The sequence below is a fragment of the Cibotium barometz genome, chromosome 11, assembly GCF_041138505.1.
Source record: "Cibotium barometz isolate CiBa-2024 chromosome 11, ASM4113850v1, whole genome shotgun sequence".
NCBI lineage: Eukaryota > Viridiplantae > Streptophyta > Polypodiopsida > Cyatheales > Cibotiaceae > Cibotium > Cibotium barometz.
Window position 1 is genome coordinate 29,576,635 of NC_141056.1, and position 22,904 is coordinate 29,599,538.

Here is a 22,904-nt window from a genome sequence, read left to right on the forward strand (position 1 = left end):
TACAAATGCTGCACTGATGATCATGCCAGTGTGTCACTGTGTACCCCAGTGTAGGGTGCATGTCACATTCCCTCCTGATGGACTAAGGGCTCACAATGGGATCACAACTTACGACAAATATTCTTAAAAAAGGTGCTACTTCTGTATAAATGTTGCACTGATGATCATGCCAGTGTGTCAGTGTGTACCCCAGTGCAGGGTGCACATGACATTCCCTCCTGCTTAACTTGGTGGGTTCAGGGCTTCCAAGAAGTTCGCCAACAACTGGGGGTACTCCTGAAAGAACTCTTCATCCAGCCAAACTGCTTCATGTGTAGGCATGTTTAGGAACATTGCATTTAGAAGGGGCAGCCCCAGGACAGCCCAACATGGGCTACCTTGCAAAGGGCATCCAAGCCCTTGCCATGCAGTCTACCAGCCCTTGTGGCTTAGGGGACCAGTCGGCCAAACCCGACCAGCCCTACAGCAGCCGACGGGGCATGTTTGCCAGTCGTGAGCATCTACAGCAACTGACGGGGGAATAACAGCAGCCGATGTACGGTCTTCTTCGTACTTGCGTTGGGCATTCACATCGCTTGTTTTCTCAAGCATTGTCCAGCATTCTCCAAAGAAAAATATAAGCAAATACTCTTGCTTGCCCCGGGGGGGGGGGGGGGGGGGGGGGGGTGTGCTTCAGTGCGTATTTGGGACCCAATACTGGGGGGGGGTGCTTCAGTGCGTATTTGGGACCCAATACTGTGTCGTCTTCTACATTCTCATTCTCTTCTCTCTCTCTCTACTCTCTAAATTGGATGCTAAAGATTCTCACCACATAAAGGTATAAAGAAGGCCCTGTTGTGCGTTATCACGGTCAAGCTCAGTGCATGTAACATTGGTATCAGAGCATTCAGGATCAGCCCACTAAGCTATGTTCCAAGGAAGGTGCAAAGTTCCAAGAGAAAGGATGCAGCAGGGTAGCAAATGGAGTAGTCTGCAAACAGGCGAAGCTAGAGGAAACATTCCCTGAGAGTAGGTACGCATACCCAATACCTCTTTAAGCCCTCAGATCATTTCCAAAGGCCTAGCAACAGGCATGATCAGTTTCGGTAGGTGACCCAATGCTGTGTCAAGGTTAAGAGAAAGCAAGCATGGGGACAACAGTGAACAGATGCTCAGTTCTTCATCAAAGACTTGGAAGTGTGGATCAGGAGTGAAGGTGTTCATACCAAAAATATTAGTCAATTAAAGTCAAAGTCAATAAGCAGCAGCAGTTCAAGGTCAATAGAAGCCCAGGGAGGAAGGATGATAGAGTGTCCACCCCATCATCAAGTTTAGCAGAAGGGAATGTCACATGCATGCCCGTGCCATGGCTAATCTTCAGCATGAACTAGCTTAATCCCTGATTAGCGCAGCAATTAGGACAGCATCATCTCATCAATGTAGCAAAGCATCATCTTCATCATCAGCATGAGAACCATCATCGTCATCAGCATTAGAACCATCAGCAACATCACATTGCCAATAGCATCAGCATATAAGGCACAGGAGGCCTGTCGGCTGGCATCAGCAGCATGTCGCACTGGTAGCATTCAATCATTAGGTCATCATCATTCATTTATAGCATCAGTAGAGCATAGGGGCCTAGGTCACCCCTATGGGGCTGACCATAGCCCTACCTCATGTACAAGCATCAAGTTACCTTTTTGTACCATAGTAATACAAGAAAACCTGACACCTCATCTCTCTCCTCTGTCTTAATCGCGTGTTAATTAGCATCAATGTTCCTAATCATGATTAGGGCTGTGGATCAGTACAGCAGTCGGGGAGGTGTCCAGTTGAAGGCTAGCAGGTGTTGGGCATCATACAGATCAAAACGCAGCATTAAAGCATTTAAATCATGACTATTTGTCCAGACAAGCAGGCCGACAGCTTCATAGCTGGCCGACTGTTGTTCCACCCACATATATAAGCATAAATCAGTATTCAGCAGAATCATCCGCGCGGAAGCCTTGTGTACTGATCCACAGCCCTAAGCATGATTAAGAACATTGATGCTAATTAACACGAGATTAAGACAGAGGAGAGAGATTAGGTGTCAGGTTTTCTTGTATTACTATGGTACAAAAAGGTAACTTGATGCTTGTATATGATGTAGGGCTATGGTCAGCCCCATAGGAGTGACCTAGGCCCCTTCTACATATGCTCTACTGATGCTATAAATCAATGACGATGATCTAATGACTGAATGATTCTGCTAAATACTGATTTATGCTTATATATGTGGGTGGAACAGCTGTCGGCCTGTTTGTCTGGACAAATAATCATGATTTAAATGCTTTAATGTTGCGTTTTGATCTGTATGATGCCCAACACCTGCTGGTGCCAGCCGACATACTACTGATGCGCCAGTCGACAGGCCCCCTGTGCTTTATGTGCTGATGATATTGGCAATGTGATGATGCTGATGGTTGTAATGCTGATAAAGATGATGCTGATGGTTGTAATGCTGATAAAGATGATGGTTCTGATGCATTGCTACTGATGATGATGCTGTCCTAATTGCTGCACTAATCAGAGATTAAGCCAATTCATGCTGAAGATTAGCCATGGCACAGGCGTGCACGCGACAATCATCTAGTTTGCAAACAATAATTCATTATTGCTCTCCATCTCTCTTACATTAAGTTCTTTGTCTTGTGGAAGATTCTATTGTTTGTGTGAAAGCACGAGTCGTACTTTCTTACACAAGGTGTATAAGTCATAGTTGTGGGAAACAGAAATAGAAATGGAAATATTTAGGGGCTCGAAACGGGGAAACGCAACATCAGAAGGGGGAGGGGAAAGTAGAAGAGGGAGAGAAAAAATACATGAAGATGCAAGAAATAGGAGAGTATATGACTCAAAACTAGGGAAAAGGAGATCGGTGAGAAGAAAGAACCAAAAAGCAGCTAATATCACCTTGAAATTGGCTGAAACTCATTTCGGATCTTGGACACCCTAAAACAACTAAAACAGCCAAAAAAACCGGTGTTTCAAGAGTTTTCCCGCAAGTATGGCATAAGTTCATCAGCCACCCTTGCATTCGCTCATAATTCAAGGCACTCAAGCATACTTAAGAACATTGATGCTAATTACTTATGATTAAGACAGAGAGGAGAGAGAAGAAGAGAGAGATTAGTGTTCAGCTTTTCTTGTATTACTATGGTACAAAAAGGTTGCTTACTGCTTTTGTACATGATGTAGGCCAATGGTCAGCCCCGTAGGGGTAACTTGGCCCTTTCTACATGTCTTCTATTAATGCTATTACTAAGCAAAGACTGAAAGACTGACTGAATGACTGAGCATCTGAGTTATGCTTATATATTATGCTAGGATGCTAGTTGGCCAGCTTCCCCTGTGTCGGCCTGTTCATGTGGACATATTTCATGTTTTTTTAAAGCCTTTTGCTGAATACTTCTGCTGCCCACACCTGCTGCTCTCTGATGCTCTGGGCGCGTGCTTTGGGACCCTTGATGGCTGCCGACAGGCTGACAGCAACTCTACTGGCTGCCAACAGGGTCCCAGCCAGGGATCAGTACAGCAAGGCTTCCACGCATGCAGCATTGGTATCAGAGCGCTCAGGCTCAGCCCACTAAGCTATGTCCCAAGGAAGGTGCACAGTTCCAACAGTAAGGATGCAACTGGGTAGCAGATAGAGTGGTCTGCAACAGGCAAAGCTAGGGGATGCACCCCCTGAGAGAAGGTACCCAGACCATAGTCACAGGGGACGGAGGGGACGGACCCTTGGAATAGGGGGACACCGTCCCGGGAACACTTTGGAACAGGGACGGACGGAGACATCCCCAGCTGGGCGTCCCTCACAAGGGACGGCGTTCCGGGGAAGGATCCAGGAGGGGACGGCTGTGAGGGACGGCTGCATGGGAACGCCCCAGGCTAATGTTTGGGCAACGATCGAATTTTTGACCGTTTTTTTCTGGCCATTTGGGGGGGGCTTTTCGTGGGCCTTCAGCCTTGGCCCATAGTCCTTGAGCCTTTGAGGCTTTGGGTCTTGGCCCCTCTCTTGCCTCCCTCCCTATAAGAACACACACACACACTCCCTCACACACTTCAAGCTTAAGGTTCACACACACACACTCTCTCTCTCTCTCCCTCAAGCGGCAAGCCTCAAGGGCCAAGGTCTCAAGTTTCAAGCTCTCACACAAGCAAGCTCTAGCCTCTCAAGACTCACACTCTCTCCCTCACACACACTCGCAAGCTTCTCACACACACACCCACCCAGTGCCCACCCTCACACTCAAGTTCTCCCTCAACTTTCAAGACTCAAGCCTCACTCACAGAGTGTAGTGAGGGAAAGGAGGAGGAGACTGCACCAGCAGCAGGCGACATACACTACTGCACACTGGGTGAGGTCCTCTTGATGGGGGATTTCAACGCCAGGGGACACAGAATCGGTAATGTGAGATATATGACATGGAGGATCCAAAGATGATGCTTGCCATGGAGGCAGAGGATCCAGGTGCCACTCGGCTTTCTGCTGGCACAAGACCAGATAACACCAGACACGGACACCACTTGCTAGGCGCCCGACACCATCTCATTATTTATAACGGGATGACACAGTGGCCTGGTTCCGGCACACTGACATGCTTCCCACTGGGAGGAGGAGGTAGCACAGTAGATTATGTCCTTGGATCCAGAGAGACAGCACAAGTGGTGACCTCCTTCACCATACCACACTGCCCGATTGGAGCATACCACACATACCTTTCACTATCTCTAGCAAGCTCATCATATACACCTACCCCACCCAGAGCTACACCTCACACCACTAACTACTTCACACATGATCTGGCTGACGTATATGAGCACCATGTTTACGATGGCTTACTTCAGATGGATCCCACAGCACCTATGAATACACTCACTACACAGCTCTCCTCATTGCTACACACAGCAGCCATTAGCAGTTTCCCCCACCACACATACGGGCCACACAGCGAGATCTGGGACTATGCCCCAGAACCGATGGTATGATGATGAGTGCAAGGAGCTTTACAGGCGCATCCGCACACAACAAGCATTGGGAGAGATCACTCAGAGAGAGGCCAGACGGCAGATGCGGTCCCTTACACGCCGCAAACGGAGGGCATATGAGGAGGCTCAATACTAGGATCTCTATCATCTACTTATGAGCCGAGATGCCGCCACAGCTTGGCGCAGGATTAGGGAGCCTCGCCCCTCTAGAGGACCCGCATATATGGCACACTTATGCCAAGAGTCTCTACCATGTACCTCACCAGCCACCGATACCCCAGCCATCAGTATCACGTCCCACTACATCAACCTTCTTTACTGACTCCATGGTAGAGAGAGCCATTCGACGTCTACAGCATGGGAGATCGTCGGATCATACAGGTATACAGAGTGAGCAACTTATATATGCAGTTGACACACTTGCTCCTTTTATTGCTCGCTTGTTTAATAGGGCACTAGCAGAGGGTCTCCCAACTGAGTGGACCATGCACACTATAGTGCCTATCCACAAAGCTGGGGACATGACAGATCCCAGCAACTATAGGACGATCATGATTGGCCACACACTGGCCAAACTATATGAAGCAGTTTTGGAGGCAGAGCTGAGTACATATGCGGAGAGCAAGGGGCTACGCGCTCCTGGCCAAGCAGGCTTTAGACGGGCCTTCTCTACTATCGACCACATCTTCACTCTGTGTTGCCTGATTGATCAGGTGAAGGCGTGGAAGAGGAGGCTTTACTGTGCTGCTTTGTGGATTTCCACAAAGCCTTTGATACAATGCCACGAGAGCGACTCTTCCAGCGACTTCAGTCATTGGGGATACCCACATAGATGACATGAGGCATCTATGCATTATATGAGCAGGTACTGGGACGGGTACGATGTCCAGGAGGCTTAGCTGAGACCATTGCTAGCACCATTGGTGTGAAGCAAGGATGCCCACTCTCCCCTACTCTCTTTGGGCTCTACATCGATGAGGTGGCTGATTTCATTCTACGCGGAGGAGGAGGCGGGATCGACATCTCAGGTACACCCGTCCACATTATGCTATATGCTGATGACATCATTCTAGTGTCTGAGTCACAGGAGAGACTACAGCTACATCTACAGGCTTTAGATGATTTCTGTACACAGAGAGGGTTGACAGTGAACCTTGGGAAAACCAAGGTTATGATATTCCATACGTCAGGGCAAATCCGACGACAGGCGATCTTCACTCTTGCAGGAGGCCAGGTTGAGGTGGTGGACTCATATGTACACCTGGGGATTACATTTGCTAGTACAGCAGGGCGCTTCTCTATGGCACGAGCAACCAGAGACAGATTGACACGAGGATATGCTGCCCTGGCCATGCTTGAGCGACACTGCCACCAGGCACACTTTTAGGAGCCCCGCACGAAGGGGTGGCTATTCGACACTCTAGTCACACCCGCACTGATGTACTGATGCACTGATGTACGCAGCGACAGCATGGGCACCCGGACTCTCGGCCTCCTCTTGGACACAGATCGAGAGACCGCAGGTTCTGATGCTCTCACGGATGATTCGCAGCAAACCATCTGTACCACATGACATTGTCAGAGCAGAGTTTGTTGCACCACCCATGCTAGTAGAGGCTCTCTTCCAAGTGGTCTGCTTTATTCATCGAGTGCGAGCCATGGCTCCGAACAGATTGTCACGTAGAGCTTTTGAGGCATCCAGACAGCTAGCTGAGGCTGGTGACACAGGATCATGGTATGCACATATGATACAGCTATTGACCCAGTGTGGGTGGGACATAGATCACTTACCACCTCTTCAGTATGATCTTAATGCTCCACATATGAAGCTCTCACACAGTGAGAGGAACAGAGTTATGCGACAGGACTTATTGCAGCGCTATATGAGGCGGACATGGATCACACCCCACCAACCCCTGCCTATGAAGATGCTATACTAAAGAGATTGTTTTATGAGCATCTCAGAGGATGGATTTATTCAGCGTCTCGGATATATGGATGTGTACATGCCTCACAGTGCTCGAGTGGCGATTGGCCAGCTCAGAGTGTCATCACACCAGCTTGAGATTGAGGCAGGTAGGGCAGCACGGATCCCCAAAGCAGAGAGGATATGCAGACTATGCCAGGAGGAGATTGAGAGTGAGCAGCATTATGTATGCAGATGCAGAGCATATAGTGACGTTAGAGAGAGATACACCACCATCTTCAATGGACATCCCTCACTCCGCTAGATCATGGAATCCGCAGACCAGCGCAGATTTGGCCAGTTCTTGCTAGAGACACACTGCCACAAAGAGGCACTGCTACGGACTCATACCACAGGGAGAGGTGGGCAACAGCTCCAGCTCACTGATTTCTTCCAGAGATCTATCCCAGTGCCTACCCTGACACAAGAGGGGGTTACACTTCAGCGCATTGCGGACCTCCGAGCCAGATGGAGACCGAGAGCACCAGGCTACCAGACTCCCAGACTACATCAGAGGGAGATTACAGAGATACGGGCTCAACATCAGCACCATATCCAGGAGCGGCTAGCTCACTTACACTCACACCCCGAGATCATGCTCCAAGGGATTTTTGCCTCGCCATCGCCTATGTATCGCATATTACACCCCCATTATGGTACTGGTTGGAGCTAGACAGATCTGCATTGCATTCTTGTATACCCTACACATATAGGTTGCATACCGAGCCTTTAGCAGTAGTGCTCCATCCATCACACCCCCCCACTAGCTTAGTACTTTCATAGTTTATTTCATGTTTATTTTGTCCTTTTTTTCTGGACATCCAAAGGACATTGACAGTTGTACATTGATTTGTCTCATAGGTCAAGTTCGGCCTCTAGTAGACGTTAATGCAGCTTTCTTTCTTTCTTTCTCTCTCTCAAGCTATCAAGTGACAAGGAGGCAATGGGCATCCATCATCCATGGCATCCTCCTCACGTGGCGGTGGCACTTCAAGTTCCAACTTCCCGTAGAAGGACGGCGGGATGGACATGGTGGGATGAGGTCAATCACACCCCATCCCCTCATGGAGGCGGCGCACGGCCATGGGCATGCAAGCTTTGCCCGTATAGGCGAGTGGGTGGCGCTCACAAAGTAATTTTCAAGTGCCGTTCCTACCCCCGTCCATGTTCCCTACATACGGCCATCCCTCGTCTCGTTCCCGTCCCCGTCCCCCGTTACCATCCCCCGACCCTTGTGACTATGACACAGACCATACCTCAGTGGTAGATACACAGACCCCGTACCTTAGTCAACTCTCAGATCAGTTCCACAGGCCTAGCAACAGGCATGATCAGTTCCAACAGAAGACCCACCGTTGTGTCAAGGTTAAGGGAAAGCAAGCATGGGGACAAAAGTGAACAGATGCTCAATTCTTCATCAAAGACTTCGAAGGGGAGATTAGGAGTGAAGGTGTTCAGACCAAAAAATATCAGTTAGAAGAAGTCAGTCAGCAATAGAAGTCAAAGTCAGAAAGCAGTAGCAGTTTAAAGTTCAATAGAAGTCCAAGCAGGACGGATGACAAAGTCTCCACCCCGTCATCAAGTTTAGCAGAAGGGAATGTCACGTGCACGCCCGTGCCATGGCTAATCCCTAGCATGAACATCAGTAATCCCTGATTAAGTATCAGTATCTTAGTCAGAAGCATCAGTAGAATCATCATCAGCATGATCATCCACTTGATCATAATCAGCAGTATCAAATCAGCGTTAGCATCATCAGGATAAGTAGCATAGCTACATCATCACCATTAGCTACAGCATGTAGGGCTGGGACCCTGTCGGCAGCCAGTAGAGCTGCTGTCGGCAGCCATCAAGGGTCCCACAGCACGCGGCCAGAGCATCAGAGAGCGGCAGGTGTGGGCAGCAGAAGTATTCAGCAAAAGGCTTAAAAAACATGAAATATGTCCACACGAACAGGCCGACACAGGGGCAGCTGGCCGACTAGCATCCTAGCATAATATATAAGCATAACTCAGATATTCAGTCATTAAGTCAGTCTTTCAGTAGTGATAGCATTAATAGAAGACATGTAGAAAGGGCCAAGTCACCCCTATGGGGCTGACCATTGGCCTACATCATGTACAAGCAGTAAGCAACCTTTTTGTACCATAGTAATACAAGAAAAGCTGAATACTAATCTCTCTCTTCTTCTCTCTCCTCTCTGTCTTAATCATAAGTAATTAGCATCAATGTTCTTAAGTATGCTTAGGGCTGTGGATCAGTACAGTAAGGCTTCCGCGCATGCAACACATGCCACGAAAAGCAAACAACTTTTCTTCTAATAGTGGCCCTAAAGTAATGAACATACTAGCCCCCTTTGTTAAATATGGGCTATCCAATTACTTGGAAAAAACTCATGCTGATTTATTGGCTCACCTCCTGATGAGCCATAGCAATGGATATTAAGATTCCCAAGGAATCTCATGTTCTTGTGGCTGCAACCGCTGATTTTCATAAGGATTCATGGCAAACATCTATAGAATCAACTCAAAGATAAGCCCACAAAAACCACAAACATCCATTGCACAGATATGAAACAAATCTACGCAAGGCTATGGAAGATTTATGAAGAAAACATGAGTTCAGGCAAACAGAGGAAAGTTGATGGAAGCATATGTGAGTACTAGACCTGGCAAGTTTAGAAAAGTGTCTCTTGCCTAATTGCTTGGCTATGAATGTATACACACCTAGTCATCACCATTGCTCCACCTTGGCTTGACTATAAGTGGTGTACTTTGCAAAACACACACACACGCTTTATTCTTGCAAATAAACACCGTACTTGGGTAAGTTGCCAAAAAAAACAACTTTTACTTGCAAATCAGGGTGCCCATCGCCAGCCCTTCTTTAGTCTCTTTTCCTTCAACCAAAAACAGCCTCCCATTCACCTCATTCCCTTATCACCTACCCACCCATGTACGCCCACCTCTACAGATGTCCATACGGCCATACGGTAGATGTCCCTACCGCGAGGATCACTCATAATAATTATAAGTGAGCCCAAAGTATTAGTCCTTGATATTATTAGCATCCATGTTTTCAGCCACTAGTATGCCTCTAAACGACCCAAGGCCAATCCACACTTCATCCTTGCTATTAGCTTCTTGTGCGTGTCTTCTCAGCCCAAAAGCTCGACTAAGCCAAGCCCTAATTCTCGGTTAGTTTTTTAACCCTAATCCTTAGCCTTTATTGATCTTGGGTTAGTCCACCCCCTTACCCTACGTCATTGACCCCTAGTTAATATTGGTCTCAGCGCACCTAGGGCATCATAGATGGACAGAAGTAGAAAGACAGAACAGACAGAGACTCTTCAACAAGTTCCCGGTTCGATAGTGAGTGAAAGCATAGTGAGATATTACACACAATGTGCAGCCATTGTACTTTCCATTTTCATCTAAAGTAAAGTAAACACATTGCAAGAAGAAAGGAAGGGGAGGGGGATGGTTTTTGATTCTTGCCATTGGGATCCAGACTTCCAGTGGTGTGTCTCGTGCATAGTCACCAGAAACGAGAAACGGGAACGGAAACATTCGAGGAATGGAAACAAGTAAACGAGTTTTTAGGGGTGCAAACGGCCATTTCATGTGACAATATCACTTGGAAAACAAGAAACGGCCATGGAAACGGATGGGGTCTTGAAACGGAGAAACGTGTTTCTAGGGACTAAAACGGCCGTTTCCTGTGACTATGGTCTCATGTGCCTACAAAGGTTTGTATTTCATTCCCTTGTTTACAATTCCTTGCAAGGAGCGCTCTAAAATCCAAATCTATGATCAACCTGAATGAGAGTATTGAATCTCAATGTTCAAAAGCTGAGACCGACTAGCAAAAGCTTCTAAAGCTGAAAGCTACAAAACAGGCATTCCAACTCTGTGTTTTTGAAAATATTTTCGTTCATATTACATTCTTGAATCACACCAAATGTGCCCTACCAACAGTGCCATCAGCTCATAAGATGATATGGCACTTACATACAGACGAAGGTGCAGAAAGGCATACCTCTAAGATAGCATATGAATCTGAAATAACATGACCATCATCCACCAAAACTGGAACTGTGCAAAATGGATTTAATTTCTTGAAATCTGCAAAGTACAAGGCATTTAGTCAATTACAAAAAGTGGCCTGACAAGATATAAGTAGAAAGTTGCAGCTACTGCTAAGAGAACATGTATAACCTTCACTAAATTGTTCTCCTTTCCCTAAATCAATAGCCTTGTATTCATAGGGTATTCCTGCAGACAATAAAGCTTTAGCAAACTATTAGCAAAATTTTCATGAAGACTCCCATGCTCTTGCCTGAGTAATTAGACCTTCAGCCTGCCAAAGTGTTTTTCCCATAGTTTCCCCCAGCTGCTTTTTCTTTTCCCTTTTCTTTCTGTGTCCACACCCTTTGTCATTCTATGTTCCATCAAGACTACAAGCTCTGACTCAAACTCCCTTCATTTCTATGGCATGTTGATGAATCAATAAAAGCAAGGTAAGAACTCAAGGCAGTTTCACATTATCCACATGTGAGTGGCCACAGTAACCTTGACTCAAACCTGTCCAGGTAATGTCAAAATCTTGAGTTTATTGACATGAAAGGATTGATAGTTTGGTCTACTTGCAGCATTCACACACACACACACACATCATGTAAAATGCTTACTGTCACCAGACATGATTCTTGCAAGTTATTTGGGAATCACAGTCACACAAAGTAAAAACAAAAATAACTCATCAATCACACACACACACACATCATGTAAAATGCTTACTGTCACCAGACATGATTCTTGCAAGTTATTTGGGAATCACAGTCACACAAAGTAAAAACAAAAATAACTCATCAATCACACTCGCATTAGACACCTTGGTTATTGTTTTCTTTTGAATCCTGAAAATGAAAAGCAATAGAAAGAAAACTTGAAAATTGTCATAAAAGAAGCCTCTAGCTGCCAATCAGGTGATAGCTCAAGTGGTGAAGGTGTTTGCCTAGGACCAAGAAGTCTTGGGTTCAAAACTCCCCTTGGTGCTTCGGACTTCCTCGGCGGCATTGCAGATAATTAAGCACCTACGGGTGGTGAAAAATCGGTAACCACGGGAGGATCTTGGGCCTAAGGCCAGTCCGGGAGGGAGGGAGGGGGGGGCATGCCTTCTCTAGCATCAAAGACGATTCTCCAACATAATTATTCTACTCTCGAGTCTTCAATCCTGAAAATAATGAGCTCGAGGCTTCTCCACCCACACAATGGTCATAAAGCCTACGTTCACAATTTTGGGCATGCTTTGACCGGTTTTGAGCTGTTTTGAGTTGCTTTGGGCTAGTTCTCAGCAGCAGTTTTGATCAGTTTTGTGCAAGTTTGACCAGAGTTGACCACTGTAAGACTACTAGTGCTGTAATTCCATTACCTCAGATGGATGTGCAGCAGAAGACAAGAAAACACACTCTAGTGCTCATAAAATTAATCCTTGTACTATGACAATGAACAGAAGTACAACTGTATGTTCAAAGTACAAAAGGTGATCAATCCCTTGTTAGCTCTGCAGTTGTCAATATTGCACCTCGTGCTTGGATCTCTGTGTGTCTACTCTTCCAGTTGTTCACATCAGCTTCATGGGCTTCAAGGTTTCCCACACATTCAGCTCACCAGATCTCCCAAAACCTCCAAGTTAAATTATCAAACCATGCCTCTTCCTTCTTAGCTTGATGCATCCAAACCAAAGTGCCATTAACCACTTTTATAACAGATGCCAAACTGACCAAGATGGGATGCATCTTCTTGAGAACATCCTCCATGGCTTGGGGCATTGAGCTGAAGAAAAACACACGTTTTCTTCTCAAAAAAGAACACAAATTCGATGGCTGATATATTGTACCTAGATCTAGACACCAGCATGCAAACCTATGCAAGACTAAGGCAAAGACTTCCATGAAGAACTTATGCACATAGCTGTGGAAAACACCTCATGTGAACCTCTATGGCAAAACTATCACAAGGACTCTATATAGGGACCTATGCTGCATACAAACCCTCCCGCAAAGACTTGGAACAGGACCTATGCTGCACGCAACCCCTAATGCAACGCCTTGTTGTAGATCTCCCTACGCAAAGACCTAGGCTTTGATACCATTGTGATGACATGCATGTAGAAGTGTGACATGCGAGGAAGCTGTATCTTCTTTCAATCCTAAACACCTTTCCTTAGGAACACAAAGATGCAAGATGCAAAGGAGACATGGAGAGAAGAGAGAGAGAGAGAGTTGTATTTTCAGTATATTCATGATGTACAAAAAGGTACAACATTCTTGGCAGCCCTAGGCTTGCCCATAAAAGGTGGTCTTGACTACGTGAAGTCCTAATCTAATGATCCAGCCCATAAAGGACTAAATGACCTAATGCTTTTGTGGCTAAGCCTTTTTACAGAAAACATGGGACACCTCCATATGCTGGCCACGACTGCCATGGCCCGTCGGCCAGCAGAAAAAACATCAAATATTCTAAATGCTCCCAACCAGCCATGTGGCACTCCGAATACCCTGCTGACCAAGTCCTGATCAAAAGAGATCCTTTCTAGTGTCCTCAAGTGCCCTGCTCAAACCCCTAAAAGATATGTTTATCTGCTGCCCTTCAGGGATTAGCACTAGGATTTGCATGTCCAGGTGCATGCACATGACATCCCCTTATGCTAAACTTGATGACGGGATTCCAACTTCTGACCCTGGATAAATCTCATCATCCCCTTGTCTCCACATATGATCTCCCACACGGTCATCCATCCCTTCCTGGCAACCTTTTCACTGAAAACCTTGCCTTAGGTCTCTGATTCCACTCCAAATCTGATGCAGATCTGTGCATCTGTTCCACTTTGTCCCATTTCCTTCTTGCCCTATCCCTGAACACAAACATGAATCCTTCTTCTTGAAGATTGGTCCAAGCATCCTTGGCTCCACCCCTTGGATGAATCTCATCCCTTGGAGTACTCCATAAGAGCCTCTCCAGCAGCCCCAGATGGCTACCGACTCTCGTGAAATGCTCCCCTTGGGTTTGGCTAACACCAACCAACTTCCGGGACACATGTTGCATTACTCTCCTTGGACTGTGCACCTTCATCTGGGACACCATCAGTGTTTAGCATTGTTGAACCTGAAGCTCCGATACCAATGTCACATGCGGGGAAGCTGTGTGTCTTCTTTCACCCATAAGCACCTTTCCTTAGGAACACAGAGATGCAAAACGCAAAGGAGACAGGGAAAGAAGCTAGAGAGAGTAGCTGTATTTTCAGTATATTCATGATGTACCAAAAGGTACAGCATTCTTGGCAGCCCTAGGCTTGCCCATAAAAAGTGGTCTTGACTCCATGAAGTCCTAATCTAATGATCCAACCCATAAAGGACTGAATGATCTAAAATGGTTATGTGGCCGAGCCTTTTTATAGGACATGGCACACCTCCATATGCTGGCCGAACTACTATCGGCCAACAGAAAAAACATCAAATATTCTAAATGCTGCCAACCAGCCGTGTGGCACTCCCAATACCCTGCCGACCAGGTCCTGATCAAAAGAGATCCTTTCTGGTATCGTCCATTGCCCTGCTCAAACCCCTAAAAGATCTGTTTATCTACTGCCCTTCAGGGATTTGGATGTCCATGTGCATGCACATGACATCCCCTTTTGCTAATGACGGGATTCCAACTTCTAACCCTAGATGACTGTCATCATCCCCTTGTCTCCACATATGGTATCACACACGGGCAACCATTTCACTGAAAACCTTACCTTAGGTCTCTCATTCAACTCCAAATCTGATGCAGATATGTGCATCTATTCCAGTTTGTCCCCTTTCCTTCTTGCCCTATCCCTGAACACACACATGAATGCTTCTTCTTGCAGACTAGCCCCCGGCATCCTTGGCTCCACCCATTGGATGAATCTCATCCCTTGGAGTACTCCATAAGAGCCTCTCGGGCAGCCCCAAATGGCTACCAACTCTCATTAAACGCTCCCCTTGGGTTTGGCTGACACCAACCAGCTTCGGGGGGTCTTGACACATGCTGCGTTACTCTCCTTGGACTGTGCACCTTCATCTGGGACACCATCAGTGTTTATGTAACTATTTGGCCCTCCTAGCTCTATTTCACATGATGAAACCCATGCCCGAACACCAGATAGGTGGAAGAAGACATGGGGACAGGGTCCATAAGGTTTGACTAAGAAAAAGCACCATTCTTGGTCAAAAAGCAAGAAAAAGCAAAAAGTCAAAGAGGATTGACCACGAGCCAAGGGCGCCATTGGAAAGAGGAGACTGAGGCGGACCAAAAAGCTAAAAGCCGCTTTTTCAAAAAGCAACTCCAAGACCAAAGAGCAAGGCCTTGAAGCTAGAAAAGCAAAACAAGAACTCTCGACTAAAGTTGAGTAATATTTTACTATTAAAAAGACCAAAAGCAAAGTAAAAGGCAAAAGCAAAGCAAAAGCATCACTTTTCGGCAAAAAGCAAGGCTTCCCCAAGTGTTAAAGAAGCATGAGCCTCTCTTGAGCATCAAGTTGCAGAAGAACCTCTTCATCGCATTGCCATCTTCGTTGACGCATGGAGATCATCTTCTCCATCATCATCTACTTGATCATGAACCAAATCATGGAATTTTTCATCGATGCCCGCTGATTCAAAGTGCCTCCATCAACTGTTGTGCCACGTCATCACCTGTCTGTACGATTGTATGGATCCATATAGCCATACGGAATTGTATGGACATGTACGGATCTGTATAGCCGTGTGGAACTCTACGGATAGGAAATTCCAAAAACTCTAAAACTGCTCCAAAAAACTGCTTTTTTAAGGTTTATATCGCCCGAAAACCATGGGATGAGTGAGTGATTCTTGGACATGGAGCTTGGGCATCGAACTTGGATTTGGATTGGAACTAGAACCTGGATCAGGACTTGCACTAAAACTTGGATTGGAATTTGGACTTGGATTTAATCTAGACTTGGATTTGGATCTGGACTTAGACTTTGACTTGGATTTGGATTTGGATTTGGACTTGGAACTTGGACTTGAACTTAGACTTGGACTTGGATTTGGATTTGGATTCATTGGACTTGGATTCATTGGATTTGGATATTGGATATTGGATTTGGTACTAGCCCAGTGAAAGATACTTCTAGGTCATCCTCATCGTGTGCTCGACATCAGAGATCTCGCGCCTAGACGTCAACATCGACTTCGATATCCTACATCGGCATATCTGTTTGTTTTGTATTCATTGATTGTATTGATCCTAGCCAGTGGATTGTTGCTGAATAAATTCCTAAAAGGGAGCGGGGCTTGTTCCCTGCTCAATGTGGTGTATTGTGTAAGATCCCTATTCCCTTCTCTCTCTTGCCTCTCTCTCTATATCTTTATCTCTTGGACACGTGGTTGAGTCTGTCACTGCACACCCCGCTAGGCTTATAGTTTGGCATTGATGAACCTAAAGCTCTAATACCAATGTCACATGCGGGGAAGCTATGTGCCTTCTTTAAGCCCTGAACACCTTTCCTTAGGAACATAGAGATGCAAAACACAAAGCAGAGATGGAGAGAAGAGAGAGATATAGCTCTATTTTTAGCAAGGTGGTTCCAAACGTTATGTACTGTACGGATCCGTACGTACTGTACGTTGTTTGGTACGGAAAAAAATTTTAAGGTACGTAAAAATACGTACTATTGGTAAAAATACATAAAATGTCAAAAATTTCAGCCACTTACATTAAATTTCAGTCCATGTCCACATTGACATATAAAACTTTCGAAATAGAGACACAACAAGGTCAAAAACCTACTAATTCAAAAGTGAGAAATTAGAATCACAAAGTCGTCAATCATACTTAATAAGTTAATCGTACTTAATACTTAATACTTATTACTTAAGACAAGTCACATTGTCACAAGTGAGTCGTGACAACTCACAATTCACATCAAGAAATGATGAAATTTGAAAATGAGTCTATGAATAATGACAAAATGTGCCATGTCCATACAACACCAAATCAAAACTAAGGTAATCCAAATCAAAACTCATCATCCGATGAGGATGATGACCCTGGAGAATCAAGCATATAACCCTCCGTGATGACATTGCCCTCGTCATCATACTCAGGCCCTCTCATCATGGGCACAGGTGGGTGGGCTGCCTCAGATGTCCCTGTCCCTGTCTCTGCATCATCCTGCTGGGTAGTGTGAATGAGGCGAATGGCCTCATTCGCACGTGCTCGAGGAGTCTGAACAGGCAGCTTCCCTCTCCGGGCGCCTCTCCAGCCAGAACTCTCTGCATCTGCAGGTCCCTCATGTAGCTGAATTTTATAAGCTCGGGCTCTCGATCTCGTCACCCGCCTGTCTACACTCTCCAGCTCTCTATGCAGGAGGCAAAGAATCTCGTCCTGCTCATCTCTCAACCGTTGCTCTGCCTCATCAATGGTGGTAGGATCTGGGACCAGCTTGACACGTGTTGGATCCACCTATTCAACGTAAAACCAAAGAGAATGCGGAGTGTCAACGACTCAACTTTTTGTATACTATAGTATAAAAGCTATGTAAATGGGAGGCCAATCCCCACAAGCGAATGAATAGGATAAACTCACCTGTTTTGGGGTGCCCAAAGCATGATAAGCTCGTACGAGCTTCATGTTGGCCCTACAATAGACCAGTCTCTCTAGTTGAGAGGTGCTCAAACGATTGCGTATCTTTGTATGTATGAGCGAGTAAGCGCTCCAGTTGCGCTCACAAGCACCTGCTGAACAATCCTGCACTCCAATTCAAAAAAAGTGCTTCATTCATGTGAGCTCAGCAATTCCCAATAAGCTTCACAAGACTAGTTCATAGTCCATAGTACATACATGATATACATACCTGAGATAGCACTCGCAGAGCTATATCTGTAAGCTGTGGAAGACCCTGTCTTCCATAGTTTTGCAACCAAGTAAGAGGAAGCTTGGTGGCCTCTGGTCTAAGAGCAACAACTCTGGCAAATGAGGGTCCCAAGTTATTGACCCAACTGCAGAGCTCCGCATCAATCTCCAATTGCTGCTCCACATCATACATACTATTAATGTATCTATCTCGTAAGGTGAGCAGCTCCCTATCATGAAAGAGAAGTGGCGTCTTGTAGAAAGGATTGAGGAATGCAGCCATCCCATGAATGGGGCGACTCATATACCCCCATCGATAATCCACAATAGCCAATATATCATCTCGGCTGCAAGAGTAAAATAAACAGAGAAGTAGAGCAATTAGTAAGTCAAGACTCAAGACTCAAGAATCAAGAATCAAGATTCTGTAATCGGCCATCAAGAATCAAGATTTTACTTACCAATTCTGTGTCAGGGACGTACAGGCTGCAATATGACTCTTCATCTGCATGAAGAGGTGGTACACTAAGCCCAAAGTGGAGCCCTCCATGTCTGTGACTCGCAGAAGTACAAATACTGGCTGCAAAGCCACCAAGAGAGTTTGCACATCCGTCCAGAGGGTCTCATCCAGTATCCGTCTCTGTATGTATTTGGTGGGCTCTGTCTGTGAATGATACATATCTCTCCACTTTGGATCCACAACTGTCTGTAATAGTGGATCTCTCAATTTGAAAAGCCTGTGTAGCACCAAATACATATAGGCAAATCTTGTCTTGGATGGCCGCACCATATCTAGGTTGCTGTGGCTCCTAAAGATAGCCAATGCCTGCTGCTTCTTTCTGAAGAATGTAGTGATCTTCGTGGCATCAGAAACTGTGGGTTGCACCCAACTCAGCTTGCCTATGTCCTCCATAAGCAAATCAAGGCAATGGGCTGCACAGGGAGTCCACACAATGCGAGGAAACTCCGCCTCCACCATGTCTCCCATTGCCTTGCAATTAGCAGCATTGTCTGTTACAACCTGCACCACATTCTCTGGACCAACTTCAACAATTGCCTGGCGAATGTGCTGATAGATACTCTCAGCAGTGATGCGTTCGCCTGCCTTCCCAGCATCCACAGCGCGTAAGAAATACGTACCAAGACATGAAGAGACAAGAATATTGATGATGTGTCGTCGCCGTGTGTCACTCCAGCCATCTGAAATGATAGTGCAACCAAATTGTTGCCAACCTGCTTTCACTGGCACCAATGCCTTGTCTATCAAGGCCTTTTGCTCATCAAGCATCGTGGTGCGCATCTTTTTGTACTCAAGCCCTGACCATGACTCCGTGTGTCCAACCTGGGCTATAGCTCTGACCATCCTCTTCCATTGGTCAGTCCTCAAAACATTGAAGGAGATATTGCACTCTATGAGAGTGCGAGCAATCTCCATCTCAGCCACCTTTTGCCTTTCTTTGACCCAAGACTGTGCATGCACACGAGAAGGCAAGGTGGTTTGCCTTTCCGTATATGTATCACCCTCATTCTCATCTTGCATGACAGAAGGCCTCTTTCTCGCACACGATGCCTGCTCAGAAGAGGCAGGCTGAGATTCATCAACCTGCGTGGATGGACCAGCCAAGTCCCCAAGAAGAGCATCATGAAGCGCATCCTGTGTCTCTTGTGTGCCTCTTCCTCTTCCAGCTGCCCCCATTGCAGGGAAATTTTCAGCAATCAACTGATCTCTCAATGCTTGTGGCACTCTCTTGCACCCTGCACAATTGTTGGTGGTGCCAATGCCTGTGAGGTGCTTGATGACACGAGTAATTGTACTCGTGAGGGTGAAATTGCAGTACTTGCACTGCCATTGTCGAGTGCCACTACCTGCCTGCCCTGGAGTAGTCACAATGCGAATGACGTTTGTGTGCTCCTTCCAGTATGGGTTCTCTCGCTTCGGCATGATTGCTCTGACAAATTCAATGCACAATGCCATACAATTTCAATCAAGATTCAGCAATCGTGCAATGCATAATATTTAGTGGGCAGCTCAGGTAAGAGTGAGAGTGAGAGTGAGAGGGAGAGGGAGAGGGAGAGGGAGAGGGAGAGAGAGACTGAGAGCTAAGTGCATGGTCCACAGATGGCGGCCTAAGGTTCTGAGAGAGAGAGAGAGAGAGAGAGAGAGAGAGAGAGAGAGTTATGTTGCTGCCTTGGGGGCCTGAGCAAGGGTGGGTGGGAAAAGGGCGCCGACAGCAGATTCGCAGAGGAACACAGAAGATACAGCACAGGGGGCCGAGAGCAGATTCGCAGAAGAACACAGAAGATACAGCACCACAGAACATGGCTGAGCAAAGGGACTCGAGAGGGCGGTGGCAACAAAGGGGGGCGAGAGCAGAAGAACACAGAAGCAAATGGGAAGGCCTGGGGAGAGAGAGAGAGACTGTACCGGAAGGTGAAGCAAACGGAAGGCCTGGAGACTCGGACGGGGAGAGAGAGAGAGAGAGAGAGAGAGAGAGAGACTGTACCGGAAGGTGTGCGAGCGCTGGCGACTGTACGGAGCGACGAGACCAGGTGCTATCGTCGGCTGGCGGCAGTACGGATCGGCGAAACCCAAAAGAATGCGAAACCCCAAAAAAAAAACCTGTCGCAGGCGATCAACGAAAACCCCACCCAAAAAAAAAAAAAAACCCCACACGTACGGATCGATCCGTACGTACGGATCCCCGTACTGTACGGATGTACGGTAGGGATGCATCCGTACGTACGTTTTGATCCAACCTTGATTTTTAGTATATTCATAATGCACTAAAAGGTACAACATTTTTGGCAGCCCTAGGCTTGCCCATAAAAGGTGGTCTTGACTCCGTGAAGTCCTAATCTAATGATCCACCCCATGAAGGACTAAATGATCTAATGGTTTTGTGGCTAAGCCTTTCTACAAAAAACATGGGACACCTCCATATGCTGGCCGCGACTGCTATCGGCCAGCAAAAAAAACATCAAATATTCTAAATGCTCCCAACCAGCCATGTGGCTCCCAGTACCCTACCAACCAAGTCCTAATCAAAAGAGATCCTTTCTGGTGTCCTCCAGTGCCCTGTTCAAACCCCTAAAAGATATGTTTATCTGCTGCCCTTCAGGGATTACCACTGGGATTTGCATGTCCATGTGCATGCACATGACAAGAAGCGTACTTGATTATGCCTAAATTAAACATTGCCACCACCACCACCTGCTGCCGCCGCTACCAGGTACAGCCGCCGCCACCGCGAACAGCTGCCCGCCGCTGCTCTTGCCGCCACCGTAGTTGCTGCCACCGTCGAGTACAAGGCTGCCGCCCCCAGGAGTACTGCTGACCACCAGGGGTGCTGCCGCCGCTGGTGCTGTTGTTACTGCCGCCACTGGTGCTGTTGTTACTGCCACCGCCAGATGCTGCTACTGCCGCCAGGTGTGCTGCTACTGCCACCAGGTGCTGTTGCCGCCAGTTGTGGACTACAACCGGGCAGTATAGGGCAGCCAAGCAGGCAACCAGATGAGCAACCAGCAATGGGCAGCCAGGCAGGCGTCAAGCAGGAATTTCTCTACATATAGTTGGGCAGCCAAACGAGTGTCAGATGGGAGGCCCTCTACGCCAAGTGGCTGCATGTGTGGAAGCAATCAGCGCGGGTCTCTCTCTATCGGTCTATGGTTTATCAGATACAGGTCTTTGGTTTCAGATGGGAAACATGTCTCTGGATTCATGTGAACGGGTTCTAGTTTTCTTGAGCTTACATGCAAGCTGTGACTATAGGAAGGACATATGGTTCGGTACAGCCCTACTGCTGTCTCGGAAAGGGTTCTTGAGATCCATAGTTGAGATGGAGAAGACCTTTTCAAGTAGGGAGGTGTCGTACAAGTGTGCCTTCTCTATGGAATGCTTTGCTGTAGTAACGAGAGTTCTTATTTGGAAAGTCTTGGGTGAAAAGCTTCGAGGGATCCTATTGGTAAAGGATTCGACAAGTTGTACTTTGTACTCATATTTGATCAAGTAAAGAAATACCGCAAGGGGTGCCACTGCGTTTTGGGGCCAATCGGTGTCTTTGTACTTTTTGCAAGAGCATTCTAGCTCCCCTGTTTGTTTTCCTTTTTCAGGTTCCCATGGGTGATGAAGTGTTTTGCGTGCGAGTGTTTGTTCCACCGCCCGTCAGATTCCTGAAGGCCGGTTTCATGGTTCCATTGCCAGGATATCGTCGACTTTCTCAAGGAGGCGAGCTCGTGGTTGTCACATCAAAAGCTTCTACATGAGGAAAGTGGAAAGGAAGTACAAGAGAGTATAGGATTGTGTGTCTTTGCCTATACGAGGTGAAGAGCAAAAGCTAAGGATGAAGCTCAGGAGAAAAGACAACAAGGACAGGAAGTAGTCAGCCAGTAACAAGAAAGTAGATGAAGTGTTATGGTGCAAAAGATAGGTTGAAGGCTATGGCTTTTGACACTTTGTCACCGGTGGTATCTTCACAGAGGCTTCATGGGTTCGGAAGCCAGCTTCTTTCTATGTTTAGCAGTGGTGACCTACTATGCTTCATTGGGGACTTGTGCTTACCACTTGGGTGGAGTGCAAGCAGGTTTTGGGTGCCTGTGGATGTATCAGATGAGGCTCAGACGGAAGTGGAGGAACTTGATGAGGTTCTTGTTCCCGAGCAGATACTGGCACATAAGGAAAGAAAGGTATAAGGTTAAGTTTCCCGTCGCTATCTTGTGAAGTTTAAAGAACTATTCACTGATGGATGTGAAGTGGATGGAGGAGGGTGACTTAGCACATTCACCTCAGGTATTGCAGCTTTATCTTGACGCCTTTGAGTTGGAGCCGACTCTTGTTATGGCTCATTCAGGTTCAGGAGAGCATGGGTCTGGAGCATTGCCTGATGCTCAAGAGGGGGTAGCACCTCCGCTCCCTTGTTACTACAGACAGGCTCAGTTTTCATCTAGAAGTCGCTTGGTGACATCTTTGTATTCACCCGAAGGTAATGGACGCTGACAGTACATCTGCTTATGGGACT

General features: G+C 46.7%; 2 protein-coding genes and 2 pseudogenes across 4 annotated transcripts in view; 2 read left to right on the top strand and 2 right to left on the bottom strand.

The window, feature by feature from the left end:
- The window catches only part of LOC147634022 (glutathione S-transferase 2-like), a 123,565-nt gene that overhangs the window by 63,749 nt on the left and 36,912 nt on the right, over positions 1-22,904 (bottom strand). For 2 of the 3 annotated variants that reach the window (XM_086805125.1, XM_086805123.1), the window contains exons 3-4: positions 11,197-11,253; positions 11,018-11,103 (exon numbers count right to left, since the gene is read on the bottom strand). In XM_086805125.1, coding sequence (XP_086661251.1) covers positions 11,018-11,103; positions 11,197-11,253 — 143 coding nt within the window. The remainder of the gene's footprint in view (positions 1-11,017; positions 11,104-11,196; positions 11,254-22,904) is intronic. The other variant, XM_086805124.1, reaches the window with a different exon arrangement.
- On the top strand, positions 4,450-5,825 carry LOC147634023 (uncharacterized; annotated as a pseudogene).
- On the top strand, positions 5,831-8,096 carry LOC147634024 (uncharacterized; annotated as a pseudogene).
- Positions 17,053-20,108, bottom strand: LOC147634025 (uncharacterized). Its single transcript, XM_086804592.1, has 4 exons — positions 18,351-20,108; positions 17,891-18,236; positions 17,623-17,784; positions 17,053-17,499 (listed from the first exon to the last, which is right to left on the bottom strand). The coding sequence occupies exons 1-4, from the start codon at positions 19,862-19,864 to the stop codon at positions 17,053-17,055; spliced, it is 2,469 nt and encodes an 822-aa protein (XP_086660718.1). The 5' UTR covers positions 19,865-20,108.

What these genes read in the sequence shown, in the direction of transcription:
- LOC147634025 (XM_086804592.1), bottom strand. Translation starts at nt 19,864, where the DNA reads ATGGCATTGTGCATTGAATTTGTCAGAGCAATCATGCCGAAGCGAGAG. An exon ending in ACGTCCCTGACACAGAATTG is followed by an intron (nt 18,237 to 18,350) that starts GTAAGTAAAATC and finishes TTACTCTTGCAG; the next exon opens with CCGAGATGATATATTGGCTA. An exon ending in CTTTGGGCACCCCAAAACAG is followed by an intron (nt 17,500 to 17,622) that starts GTGAGTTTATCC and finishes TACGTTGAATAG; the next exon opens with GTGGATCCAACACGTGTCAA.